At 35.7% G+C, this 13396-nt stretch overlaps 1 protein-coding gene across 8 annotated transcripts in view; it reads left to right on the top strand.

Moving 5' to 3' along the window:
* The window catches only part of HERC2 (HECT and RLD domain containing E3 ubiquitin protein ligase 2), a 264682-nt gene that overhangs the window by 169606 nt on the left and 81680 nt on the right, over positions 1–13396 (top strand). For all 8 annotated transcript variants that reach the window (XR_008299026.1, XM_053223673.1, XM_053223676.1 and 5 more), the window contains 5 exons: positions 2604–2712; positions 2828–2967; positions 11316–11506; positions 12435–12540; positions 12630–12721. Coding sequence is in view for 7 of the 8 variants with exons in the window: in XM_053223673.1 (XP_053079648.1) it covers positions 2604–2712; positions 2828–2967; positions 11316–11506; positions 12435–12540; positions 12630–12721 (638 nt within the window). In the remaining variant the exon portion in view is untranslated. The remainder of the gene's footprint in view (positions 1–2603; positions 2713–2827; positions 2968–11315; positions 11507–12434; positions 12541–12629; positions 12722–13396) is intronic.

Raw genomic sequence — 13396 nt, 5'->3', positions numbered from 1 at the left:
TCAGGTGCACAACATAGTGATTCAACAATTCATTATATTATACAGTGCTCATCACAATGAATGTAGTTACCACCTATCACCATACAATGTTATCACAATATTACTGACTATATTCCCTATGTTTCATCTCTGTAACTTTTTTATTTTGTAAGTGGAGGTCTGTACTTCTATTTTAATTTAATTTATGTTTTAAATTTACATCCAAGTTAGTTAGCATGTAGTGCAGCAATGATTTCAGGAGTAGATTCTTTAATGCCCCTTACCCATTTAGCCCATCACCCCTCCCACAATCCTTCCAGTAACCCTCTGTTTGTTCTCCATATTTAAGAGTCTCTTATGTTTTTGTCCCCCTCCCTGTTTTTATATTTTGCTTCCCTTCCCTTGTGTTCATCTGTTCTGTGTCTTAAAGTCTTCATATGAGTGAAGTCATATGATATTTGTCTTTCTCTGACTAATTTTGCTTAGCATGATACCCTCTAGTTCCATCCACGTAGTTGCAGATGGCAAGATTTCATTCTTTTTGATTGTCAAGTAATGCTCCATTGTATATATATACCACATCTTATCCATCGTTGGTCATTTGGGCTCTTTCCATACTTTGGCTGTTGTGGATAGTGCTGCTATAAATATTGGGGTGCATGCGCCCCTTTGAAACAGCATACCTCTATCCCTTGGATAAATACCTAGTAGTGCAATTGCTGGGTTGTAAGGTGGTTCTATTTTTAATTTTTTGAGGAACCTCCGTACTGTTTCCCAGAGTGGCTGCACCAGTTTGCATTCCCACCAGCAGTGCAAAAGAGATCCTCCTTCTCCGCATCCTTGCCAACATCTGTTGTTGCCTGAGTTGTTAATGTTAGCCATTCTGACAGGTGTGAGGTGGTATCTCATTGTGGTTTTGATTTGTATTTCCCTGATGATGAGTGATGTTGAGCATTTTTTCATGTGTCATTTGGCCATCTGGATGTCTTTGGAGAAGTGTCTATTCATGCCTTTTGCCCATTTCTTCACTGGATTGTTTTCTGGGTGTTGAGTTTGGTAAGTTCTTTTATAGATTTTGGATACTAACCCTTTATCTGATACGTTGTTTGCAAATATCTTCTCCCATTGTCAGTTGCTTTTAGTTTTGCTGATTGTTTCCTTTGCTGTGCAGAAGCTTTTTATTTTGACTCATCAGAATAGTTCCCAATAGACTTCCAATAGTTCATTTTTGCTTTTGTTTCCCTTGTCTCCGGAGACTTGTTGAATAAGAAGTTGTTGCGGCCAAGGTTAGAGAGTTTTTTGCGTGCTTTCTCCTCGAGGATTTTGATGGCTTTCTGTCTTACGTTTAGGTCTTTCATCCATTTTGAGTTTATTTTTGTGTATGGTGTAGGAAAGTGGTCCAGGTTCATTCTTCTGCATGTTGCTGTCCAGTTTACCCAGCACCAGTTGCTGAAGAGACTGTCTGTCTTTTTTTCCTGCTTTGTCAAAGATTAGTTGGCCATACGTTTGTGGGTCCATTTCTGGGTTCTCTATTCTGTTCCACTGATCTGAGTGTCTGTTCTTGTGCCATGTACTTCTTTTTTAAAATTTATTATTATTTTTTAAAATTTTATTGAAATCCAAATTCTAACATAATAATGTAATAATGATTTTAATAGTAGAATTTAGTGATTCATCACTTACATATAGCACTCATTGCTCATGGCAACAAGTACCTTAATGCCCATCACCCATTTACTCCATCTTCCCCACCCAGTACCTCTCCAGCAACCCTCAGTTTGTTCTCTGTATTTAAGAGTCTCTTATGACTTGCCTCCTTTCTGTTTTTATCTTATTTTTGCTTCCCTTCCCTTATGTTCATCTGTTTTGTGTCTTAAATTCCACATATGAGTGAAATCATATAATTTTAATGTTTATTTTTGAGAGAGAGACAGAACGTGAGTGGGCAAGGAGCAGAGAGAGAGAGAGAGAGAGAGAGAGACAGACAGACAGACAGACAGAATCAGAAGCAGGCTCCATGCTCTGAGCTGTCAGCACAGAGCCTGATGAGGGGCTCTAACTCACAAACTGTGAGATCATGACCTGAGCCAAAGTTGGATGCTTAACTGGCTAAGTCACCCAGGTGCTCCTCATGATAAATTTTGAAAATAAGAACTTGGTTCAGAAGTTAATGTTTTGTAGCAGAGTGCTCTCACCCAAGGTCAAGAGATCTCTTAACATTATTATTAGTTTTATTTCCTAAGATACTAAATGGAGTTTTTGACTTGATGTAATTAAAAACAAAGTAACCATATGTGGAAAATTTCAAACGTATACAAGTAGAGAATATAGTGTAATGAGCCTCCGTGTGCCCATCACTTGGCTTCAACAGTTGTCAGCCCCTGGTCAAAGTTGTTTCATCCATGATCCCCGCCCTTGGTTATTTTAAAGCTAATCCCTTATGGACACCATGTGTTAGTTCGTCCATAAGTATCTTAGTATGTCTCTCTAAAAGAGAAATACTCTTGGTAAAACATAAATAACTATAATGTAATTATCACATGAGTAGTTAGGTATAGTTTTAATTTTAATTTTAGGTTTTTATTGGTGACTGAGATGTTTCAGCAATTTCTATTTTGTCCTAGCTTTCAGTGCAAATGGAAAAGATGTCATTGTCGACTTCCCTCAGCAGTCTCACTGGACCGGGCTGTTATCAGAAATGGAGTTGGTGCCTAGTGTTCATCCTGGGGTTACGTGAGTTAATTTTTATATCACTAGATTTGTTTTGGGGGAATGTTTTTCTTTGTAATTAAATTTAATAAACGGCCTTATATTTTTCTTATCAACTCAATGGTTTTTTAAAAAATAGGTGTGATGGCTGTCAGATGTTTCCTATCAATGGATCTAGATTCAAATGCAGAAACTGTGATGACTTTGATTTTTGTGAAACATGTTTTAAGACCAGAAAACACAACACCAGGCATACATTTGGCAGAATAAATGAACCAGGTATGATAGAATGGTTGTTTTTTTTTAATAAAATATTATTAATGAAATCATTGTGCACACATATGTATTTAGTTTACTCTTTAAAGGTCATGTTTATATGGTGAGCACTGCATAGTGTACACAGTAAAACAGGAAACATGATCTTACACACTTGGTAACTTGGTATCTTTTTTTTTCAAGCAGTGAGGCACTGTGAGAATTGAATAACAGGATTTCTTTGCTTGTATTTTCATAAAGAACATTAAAAAGATCTTAAGAAACTAAGAAGTGTTTTATTCGATGGGGTGTGGAATTGGATAGATGGAGAGTGAGACTTTTTATTTGTGTATCTTTTATTATAATTTTTTGTTGTGGCAGAATACAACATAAAATTTGCCATATTACTCACTTTGAAGTGTAACAGTTCAGAGAATGTTGTACAACTATCACCACTATTTATTTCCGAAACTTTTTCACTGCTCCAAAAAGAAACTCTGTACCATTAAGCAATAATTCTCCATTCTCCTCTCCCCCAGCCCCTGGCAACCTTTAATCTGCTTTCTGTCTCCATAAATTTGATAACCACATGTACCTCATATACGTGGAACCAAAATTTGCCTGTTTGTGTCTGGCTTATTTTACTTAGGATTATTTTTCCAAGGTTTATCCATGTTGTAGCATGTGGATACTTCTTTTTATAGCTGAATAATATGTCATTGTACGTACATACTACATGTTGTTTATACATTCATCCATTAATGAACATTTGGGTTGTTTCTGCCTTTCAGCTATTGTGAATAATGTTACTGTGAATATTGGTGTACAAATCTGTTTGAGTCCTTGTTTTTTAAATTGGTAGTGGAATTGCAGGGTCATATGGTAGTTCTTTAACTTTTTGAGAAAATGCCAAAATTGGCTGCACCATTTTATATTCCCACTAGTAATATATAAGGGTTCTAATTTCTCCATCTCCTTACCAACATTTGTTATTTATTATCATTATTTTTTTTAATTACAGCCATCTGATTTTAAGTTTCCCTAATGACAAATGACATTGAGCCTCTTTCCTTGTCATTTTGGCCATATCTTTTTTTGGAATATATCTATTTAAGTCCTTTGTGCATTAAAAAACATTTTTTTTTTAATTTTTATTTTTGAGAGAGAAAGACAGAGTGCAAATGGGAGATGAACAGAGAGGGAGACAGATTCCAAAGCAGGCTCTGAGTTGTCAGCACAGAGCCTGAGGCGGGACTCAAACTCATGAACTGCAAGATCATGACCTGAGCTGAAGTCGGATGCTTAACTGACTGAGCCACCAGACGCCCCTTTTTAATTTTTTTAATGTTTATTTATTTTTTGTGTTTTACCCCTTTTTAAACTTTTGATGTTGAGTTATAGAAATTCTTAAAATATTCTGCACATCAAACTCTAGGAGATAGGTGATTTGCAAATATTTCATCTCCTTCTTTGGGTTGTCTTTTCACTTTCTTGATAGGCTTCTATGATACATAAGTTTTTAATGTTAATGAAATCCATTTTATCTATTATTTCTTTAGTTGTCTGTATATTTGGTGTCATATTTGCTTTCGGTGTCAATAAATCCAAAGTCATGAATGAAGATTAATACCTATTTTTCTTTCTAATAGGTTATGTAGTTTTAGCTCTTAAACTTAGGTTTTGATCCATTTTGAGTTAATTTTTGTACATGGTATAGTGTAAGAGTTCAGTTTCATTCACTGCACATGTGTGCAGTCTAGTTTCCCGAAACTGTTGAAAAGACTATCTTTTCACCATTGAATGGTCTTGGTACCCTTTTTGAAAATCAATTGAACATAGATGTGAGAGTTTATTTTTGGGCTCCCAGTTCTGTTTTATTGTTTATTTGCTTATCCTTATGCCAGTAGCAAACCATACATTGTGATGATGGTAACTTTGTAGTAAGTTTTTGAAATTGGGAAGTGTGAATCCTCCAAAGTTGTTCTTTTTCAAGATTGTTTTGAATATTTGGTATCCCTTAAAATTCAATATGAATTTGGGGATGAATATTTCTGTTTTTATAAGCATTATTTGTATAGGAATTGCATTGAATTTCCTTATTGCTTTGGGCAGAATTGTCATTTTAATCATATTAAGTCTTCCAATCTATGAATGAGGGATATCTTTTCCATTTATTTACTAGACCTTCTTTCAGCAGTTTTTCTTTCAGCAATATTTTGTGATATTTCAGCTTATAAGTCTGTGCCTTCTTGATTAAATTTATTCCTAAGTATTTTTATGCCATATTAAATGGAATTCTTAGTTTCCTTTTTGGAATATTTTTTGTTAGTATATAGAAATATACACTACACTTTCAACACATTTTGTGTGTTGAGTTAGTATCCAGCATCTTTGCTGAATTTATTTATTGTCTCCTACAGTTTTTTTTTTTTTTTTTGGTGTTTTTTAAAAATTTTTTTCTACATGTAAGCATAGTATCTATGCACCAAGATCATTTTACTTCTTCCTTTCTGATTTGAATGCCTTATATTTCTTTTTCCTGCTTTAGCTAGTTCTTCCAGTACTAAGTTGAATGGAAGTGGCAAAGTTGGGCATCCTTTTCCTACTCCTGATCTTAGGGGGAAAGCTTTCAGTGTGTTAACATTGAGCATGTTAGCTGTGGGTTTTTCATAAATAGCCTTTATCATGTTGAGGAAATTGTTGTCTAATTCTAACTTTTTTTTTTTTAATTTATTTTTTTTCCAACGTTTATTTATTTTTGGGACAGAGAGAGACAGAGCATGAACAGGGGAGGGGCAGATAGATAGAGAGGGAGACACAGAATCGGAAACAGGCTCCAGGCTCTGAGCCATCAGCCCAGAGCCTGACGCGGGGCTCAAACTCCCGGACCGCGAGATCGTGACCTGGCTGAAGTCGGACGCTTAACCGACTGCGCCACCCAGGCGCCCCTAATTCTAACTTTTATTATTTTCTTATCTTTATGTAGATTGTAAAATGTAGAGTTATCTCCTTTTCAAGGCTAACTTAGAATACTTTCCTTTTTTTCTTATTCAGCCTGCCATAGGTTTTTCAATTTAATTATTCTCTCTCTCTCTCTGTCTCGCTTCTTTTTTTAAGTTTTTTCAGAGAGACAAATTTTGGCTTGGTTTGTTGTTTTTCATATCTTTTTCTTTCTTTTTCCTATGTAATTTGGATTTAGGTTGATTCCCCCCCACCCCCCCTCCATCTTGAGGTTAATGTTTATCTCATTTTCTTGCTCTGTCTTTTTTAATATATGAACTTAAAAATTTAAATTTATCTTTAAGCAAGGCTTAAGCTGTTTTCTGCAATACTGCTGTGTAGTAGTAGTATTTTTAAAATTCCATTTAGGATTATTTTTTTGTATTCATTGGTTGTTAAATTTTCAAACACATCAACATTTTTACTTGTTTCTGCATTGCATTCAGAGTGTGTATTCTGATTGATCTTTGACATTTTCTGAAACTTGCATGTGATCATATGACTTAGTATATGATTGGATTTTATAAATGTTTAATGTATGCCTAAAAGAATGTCTCCTGCAGTTCTGTGGTAAAGTTAGTGTTTGCTTGGTGTATCTTTTTTAGCCTTTTACCCTCAGTCTTTCTGTATTCTTATATTTTCAATATATTTCTTATAAGTTGTAAGTAGTTTTTTAAAATTCCAATATGATTATTTGGATCCTTTAGGTATTTACAAGGCAGTTTATGATGTATTTTTATTTAAAGTGATCAAATTCTCAGTGGTTTTTATTTGTCCCTCCTGTTCTCTGTTCCCCTTTCTGCATTACATCTGTGTTTGGTCTGATAATGTTTTTTATTATTTAACACCGAAGCCCCCACACCCTGCCCCCCCCCCTTAGTGGCTAAGAAGTTACATACATTTTAGTGTATATTTATATATTATATGGGTAGTGTGTATGTTATACACATTTTTAGTATAAGTCATTAAGATAGTAAAACATTCATCTTTGACTTATCAAAATCTAATTATTATTTAGTATTTTTACTCTCTTCTAAGCAATGCAAAGATCTTAGGTCCCTTTAACTTTATTTACTCTTATTTTGATTTAAATTATCATGTTTTATTGTGTTTTATAATTTTACACACATTTTCAACCATATAAGACATATTATTGGTATTGTATATAGCCATTATTTATTTAGATTTTTTCACATACTTAACATTAAAAAATTTTTTTTAAGTATTTATTTTGAGAAAGAGAGAGCACGCATGTGTGCGTGAGTAGGAGAGAGGCAAAGGGAGAGAGAGAATCCCAAGCAGTCTCCGCACTGCCAGCACAGAGCGCAACATGGAGCTGGATCACATGAACTGTAAGATCATGACCTGAGCAGAGATGAACAGCCAGACACCCAACTAACTGAGCCACCCAGGAACCCCTCTGTTCTTCTCTATATCTTGCCTTTTTATCTGTCATTATTCTTCCACCTGAGGAATAGCCCTTAATTTTCCTTAATGGGTCTCCTTCTGTAATGCTAATAAATTACTTTTTTGTGTTTCTGAAAATACCTTATTTCTCCTTCATTTTAGAAACATATTTTTTAAAGAATTTCCTTTAAAATACTATTCCTAAAAAAAAAAAAAATACTATTCCTTTGGGGCGCCTGGGTGGCTCAGTCGGTTAAGCCTCTGACTTTGGCTCAGGTCATGATCTCATGGTTTGTGAGTTCGAGCCCTGCCTCAGGCTCTGTGCTGACAGCTCAGAGCCTGGAGCCTGCTTCGTATTCTGTGTCTCCCTCTCTCTCTCTGCCCCTCCCATGCTCATTCTCTGTCTCTCTCTTTCTCTCTTTCTCAAAATAAATAAATATCAAAAAAATAAAAAATAATTAAAAAATGCTTTTCCTTTGTAATTTGGTTTATATTATTTCTTGAAGTCACTTCTATTAAAGCTGATCATCTTTGCATTTCCTCTTAGTCTGTTTTTGAGTTACTTTTTTGTTTTTATCTTGCACAAATTTTTAAAATTTTTTAAATTTTTTTAATTTTTTGAATTTATATCCAAGTTAGTTAGCATGTAGTGCAGCAATGATTTCAGGAGTAGATTCTTTAATGCCCCTTACCCATTTAGCCCATCACCCCTCCCACAGCCTCTCCAGTAACCCTCTGTTCTCCGTATTTAAGAGTTTCTTATGTTTTGTCCCCCTCCCTGTTTTTATATTATTTTGCTTCCCTTCCCTTGTGTTCATCTGTTCTGTGTCTTAAAGTCCTCATATGAGTGAAATCATATGATATTTGTCTTTCTCTGACTAATTTTGCTTAGCATGATACCCTCTAGTTCCATCCACGTAGTTGCAGATGGCAAGATTTCATTCTTTTTGATTGTCAAGTAATGCTCCATTGTATATATACCACATCTTATCCATCGTTGGTCATTTGGGCTCTTTCCATACTTTGGCTGTTGTGGATAGTGCTGCTATAAATATTGGGGTGCATGCGCCCCTTTGAAACAGCATACCTCTATCCCTTGGATAAATACCTAGTAGTGCAATTGCTGGGTTGTAAGGTGGTTCTATTTTTAATTTTTTGAGGAACCTCCGTACTGTTTCCCAGAGTGGCTGCACCAGTTTGCATTCCCACCAGCAGTGCAAAAGAGATCCTCCTTCTCCGCATCCTTGCCAACATCTGTTGTTGCCTGAGTTGTTAATGTTAGCCATTCTGACAGGTGTGAGGTGGTATCTCATTGTGGTTTTGATTTGTATTTCCCTGATGATGAGTGATGTTGAGCATTTTTTCATGTGTCATTTGGCCATCTGGATGTCTTTGGAGAAGTGTCTATTCATGCCTTTTGCCCATTTCTTCACTGGATTGTTTTCTGGGTGTTGAGTTTGGTAAGTTCTTTTATAGATTTTGGATACTAACCCTTTATCTGATACGTTGTTTGCAAATATCTTCTCCCATTGTCAGTTGCTTTTAGTTTTGCTGATTGTTTCCTTTGCTGTGCAGAAGCTTTTTATTTTGACTCATCAGAATAGTTCCCAATAGACTTCCAATAGTTCATTTTTGCTTTTGTTTCCCTTGTCTCCGGAGACTTGTTGAGTAAGAAGTTGTTGCGGCCAAAGTTAGAGAGTTTTTTGCGTGCTTTCTCCTCGAGGATTTTGATGGCTTTCTGTCTTACGTTTAGGTCTTTCATCCATTTTGAGTTTATTTTTGTGTATGGTGTAGGAAAGTGGTCCAGGTTCATTCTTCTGCATGTTGCTGTCCAGTTTACCCAGCACCAGTTGCTGAAGAGACTGTCTGTCTTTTTTTCCTGCTTTGTCAAAGATTAGTTGGCCATACGTTTGTGGGTCCATTTCTGGGTTCTCTATTCTGTTCCACTGATCTGAATGTCTGTTTTTGTGCCATTGCACATATTTTATATGCCCATAGAAATGTATTTCTTTTTATTTATATTCTTTGGGGTTAGCAGGATTCTTTATTTTTATTTTCTTTTTTTCCCCTTAGCTGTATTTAGGAAATAAATTGACATATAACATTGTGTAAGTTTAAGATGTACAGTGTGACGATTTGGTACATGTATATATTGCAAAATGATTACCACAGTGGGGTTAGTTGGTTAGTTGACAAATCCATCACTTCACATAATTACTTTTGTGTTTGTGTGGTGAGGGTAAGAACACTTAAGATCTTCCTCAGCAACTTTCAAAGCAGGGCTTTTTAAATCTCTAGCTTGATATCTTTTGCCAGTTCTAGAGATTTTTCAGTCAGTAATATCTTCAAATATTGTCTGTGTCCTATTGTCTCTTCTGTTTTTGGGATTCCTATTTCATCAGTGTCAGAGCTTCTTTCTATTCTCTTTCACCTGCTCTTTTATGTTTTCTAAGCTTTTGCTCCTCAGGACTTCTTTCTAGATATTGTTTAGTAATTCTCTTTTCACCTGAGTCTCGTGTGCTACTAAACCTATTCATTGAGTTCTTAATTTCAATTACTACATTTAATAATTTTTTTTAACGTTTATTTTTGAGAGTGAGAGCGTGTGTACTAGTGGGGGAGGGGCAGAAAGAGGGAGACAGAGGATCCCAAGCAGGCTTCTTGCTGTCAGTGCAGAGCCCAATGTGGGGCCTGAACTCACAAACTCATGAGATCATGACCTGAGCCAAAATCAAGAGTTGGCCACTCAACTGACTGAGCCACCCAGGTGCCCCTAACAACTTTAATTTTTCTGTTTTTTAATATAGTTTTCAATTCTCTGCTGAAATATTCAATGTTCTTATCTTTTCAGACATAAGTAAGTATGGTTATTTTAAAAACTGTCTTATAACTCCAATATCTAGAGACTCTGTGGGTCTGTTTTTATTGTCTGTTATTTCTGATAGTTTTTTTAGTCATGTCTTAGTCTAGTCTCCTCATATGCCATTATGTACTGGACATTATATTCAAAAAAAATGTTTCTTGAATCAGTTTGAGGCCCAAGATATTATCATTCTTCAGAGACTGAGGGGAAAGAGGGTTGGTCTTCCAGGTAATTGGGGTAAGTAACTATCTGAGTTCACCTCAGTCCAGTTTCAGCAACTGAGATGATTTCATGCTGAGCTTTAATAAAATAAACAGCACTGCACAGTTCACTCTTCCTCTTGGGATTTTTCCTGTTGAGATCCCAACCCAAAGTGTGGGTTTTTCTGTGGCTATCTTCTTCTCTCCTGGTGGGCTCTGGACTCCAGTTCTTGGTCCCCACCTCTCCCCTGCCCAAGGCTGTCCAAAGTAGTGTGGTTTTTTTGGAGGCTCTCCTTACTGACAATTATGATCAGGGACAAGTAGCTTCTGATCCATGGTGTTGCTCATCTGGACATCTCTTTTCATCTCAGCTTTTCTTAGATTCTGGTCCCATAATTCTTTACCATCTTGTTATTTCTGATACTTTTAAGATTTTTTCATCTTTAAATGTTTTATCTGCCTTTTCTAGTTGTCCTCAATGGGGGTGGGGGGCCTAGATGAATTTCCAGATGTGCCATTCATGGATGTAGAGACTCTTTACAGGTTTGGTTTTGCTTTGCATTTGTAACAGCAATTTTAATCAGAATGGCTTTTGTTAGAACTGTTGCTGAACTCCCTCCCTCCCCCAGCTTGTATGTATTCTTTCATCTGGAAATATGTCACTCTGTTGTTACTTGACAGTCAAGTAGAATAAGCCATAGCATTATATAAACTTCATTTCATAAATTGGTATAAAATACACTGACTAAGCTTTTGAAGCTATTTTAGGTATTCCGTCCTTTTAAGTTGAAAACTTACTATTTTCTTGAAGTAAGAACTTCTCACTGTGTAGTATTCTTTATTTCTTGGTTGTGAAGGTTCTTCCATACACATCTTAACACTGTTTGATCACCATTAAATAGGACAGTCTGCAATATTTTGTGGCCGTTCTGGAAAACAGCTGAAGCGTTGTCACAGCAGTCAGCCAGGAATGCTGCTGGACAGCTGGTCCCGGATGGTAAAGAGCCTAAATGTGTCATCCTCTGTGAACCAGGCTTCTCGTCTTATTGATGGCAGTGAGCCCTGCTGGCAGTCATCTGGCTCACAAGGAAAGGTAGTGTGCCATGTGGCACTTCTAGAAATGCTTTTATTTAGATGGCTTTACCATTTTAAACTTCAAAATGAACTTTGAAAAACCTGCTAAGTTACACTGTGTTGATACCTGCCAGTACTGATTTTATATTTTAGTTCAAAATTATTTTTAAAGCTATGAGTAATACACCATCCAATATGTATTATCAGATTTTTTTTTCTTTTACCATTTTTTATTTGTTTTTGAGAGACAGAGACTAAGCATGAGCAGGGAGGGGCAGAAAGAGGGAGACACAGAATCTGAAACAGGCTCCAGGCTGTCAGCACAGAGCCCGATGTAGGGCCGAAATACATGAACTATGAGATCATGACCTGAGTCAAAGTGAGATGCTTAACCGACTGAGCCACTCAGGTGCCCCTATTGTCAGAGATTTTAAGCAATATATGTACCATATTATCTAACTGACCAATTGATAGAAGAGGGTAATTGCTGTTGTTTTTGTTAACTCTCCCACATAAAATGTATGAGTTCAGATTCTGCTTCTGGTGAGCACTTTTTCTAATATATCTGAACAAATATGTGTTGCTCTTTGGAATGTTATCATGATTGCGCTCACGTGTGGGTGTACATCTTTTGAACTCATGGTCAGTCTTGGAGAAAAGGGTTTTTTTTTTTTTTTTCCTATCATGATTCTAGTATTTTTTATAGTCCACTCCTTGATGGGTATAAAGAGGCCACTGAAGATCAGGAGTCTCTAAACACATAGTTTCTGGGGTTCAGAGTGAGACTTTCTTGTAATGAACAATTAAGTAGTAGAGTAGAATAGTCCTCTCTCTCAGGTCATATCATATATTTAGAAAATCACATGTAGATTCAGTCTTCAGTGATACTATTTTAATAGCTAAAATATGGCTGAGTTTTACTAATTGAGAGTACATTTTTTTTAAAGCATTGGATTCGTTTGGAGATTTTCCCAGATGTTCTTGTTCATAGATTAAAAATGATAGTTGATCCTGCTGACAGTAGCTACATGCCTTCCCTGGTTGTGGTGTCAGGTAATTGAATTAGTTTACTCAAAGAATATCTTCTCTCATATGATAAAAACTCCTTTGTCTGATTCCTGTACTCTCTTTTTCCCCACTAGGTGGAAATTCCCTAAATAACCTAATTGAACTAAAGACAATCAACATTAATCCCACTGACACCACAGTGTCCCTTCTGAATGACTGCACAGAGGTATGATATCGTTTTTGATGGTTTGCAAAGGACAGTGGAGGTGACTTTTTTGATTGTCTCTAAACTAACATTGAGCCTGCTTTCCCCCCTGAATTAGATTAAACAGGTATATAATTTGAATTTGCTGCTTATCAGATCAGCTTGAAGAGGAAACAAAATAAATTTCATTCTCACTATCTTAAGTAAGAAGTGAGGGTAAAGCTCCTAGCAAAAGTTGTTACCGGGCACATCATACTGGTTTTTGTATCCAGCACAGGATTGTTTTTATTAAGTATCTATTAAGATGTGATGGTTTTTTTTCTACCTGCACATGTGACACCTAAATTGCTTTTTTGTTTTCATTCTTGTGGCATCAAGTATGGAACATGTCCTGAAATACTGAGCTATTGATTTGATTGGTTATAAAGTAATTTTTAAAATGAATACAATTTATTATAAATATTGAAAATGCTGTCAAGTTTCTTTTACATAGTCCCTCTATTACAGAGCAGTGAGACTGTCTCATATCTTTCAGTAAATCTTTTCACACAGGTGTCAATACAATTTTAATAAATTAAATATATTAAAAATAATACAAAATAAGATAGTTTTTAATACCACCTATATATTATTGTTTCATGAGGACTTATTTAATTGGTACAATGATAGTAGGTAAAGATATCAAATAATTGACAT

The sequence above is a fragment of the Acinonyx jubatus genome, chromosome B3, assembly GCF_027475565.1.
Source record: "Acinonyx jubatus isolate Ajub_Pintada_27869175 chromosome B3, VMU_Ajub_asm_v1.0, whole genome shotgun sequence".
Classification (NCBI taxonomy): Eukaryota; Metazoa; Chordata; class Mammalia; order Carnivora; family Felidae; genus Acinonyx; species Acinonyx jubatus.
The sequence above is the reverse complement of the archived record's forward strand: the minus strand, read 5'-3'. Positions and strand labels throughout refer to the sequence as shown.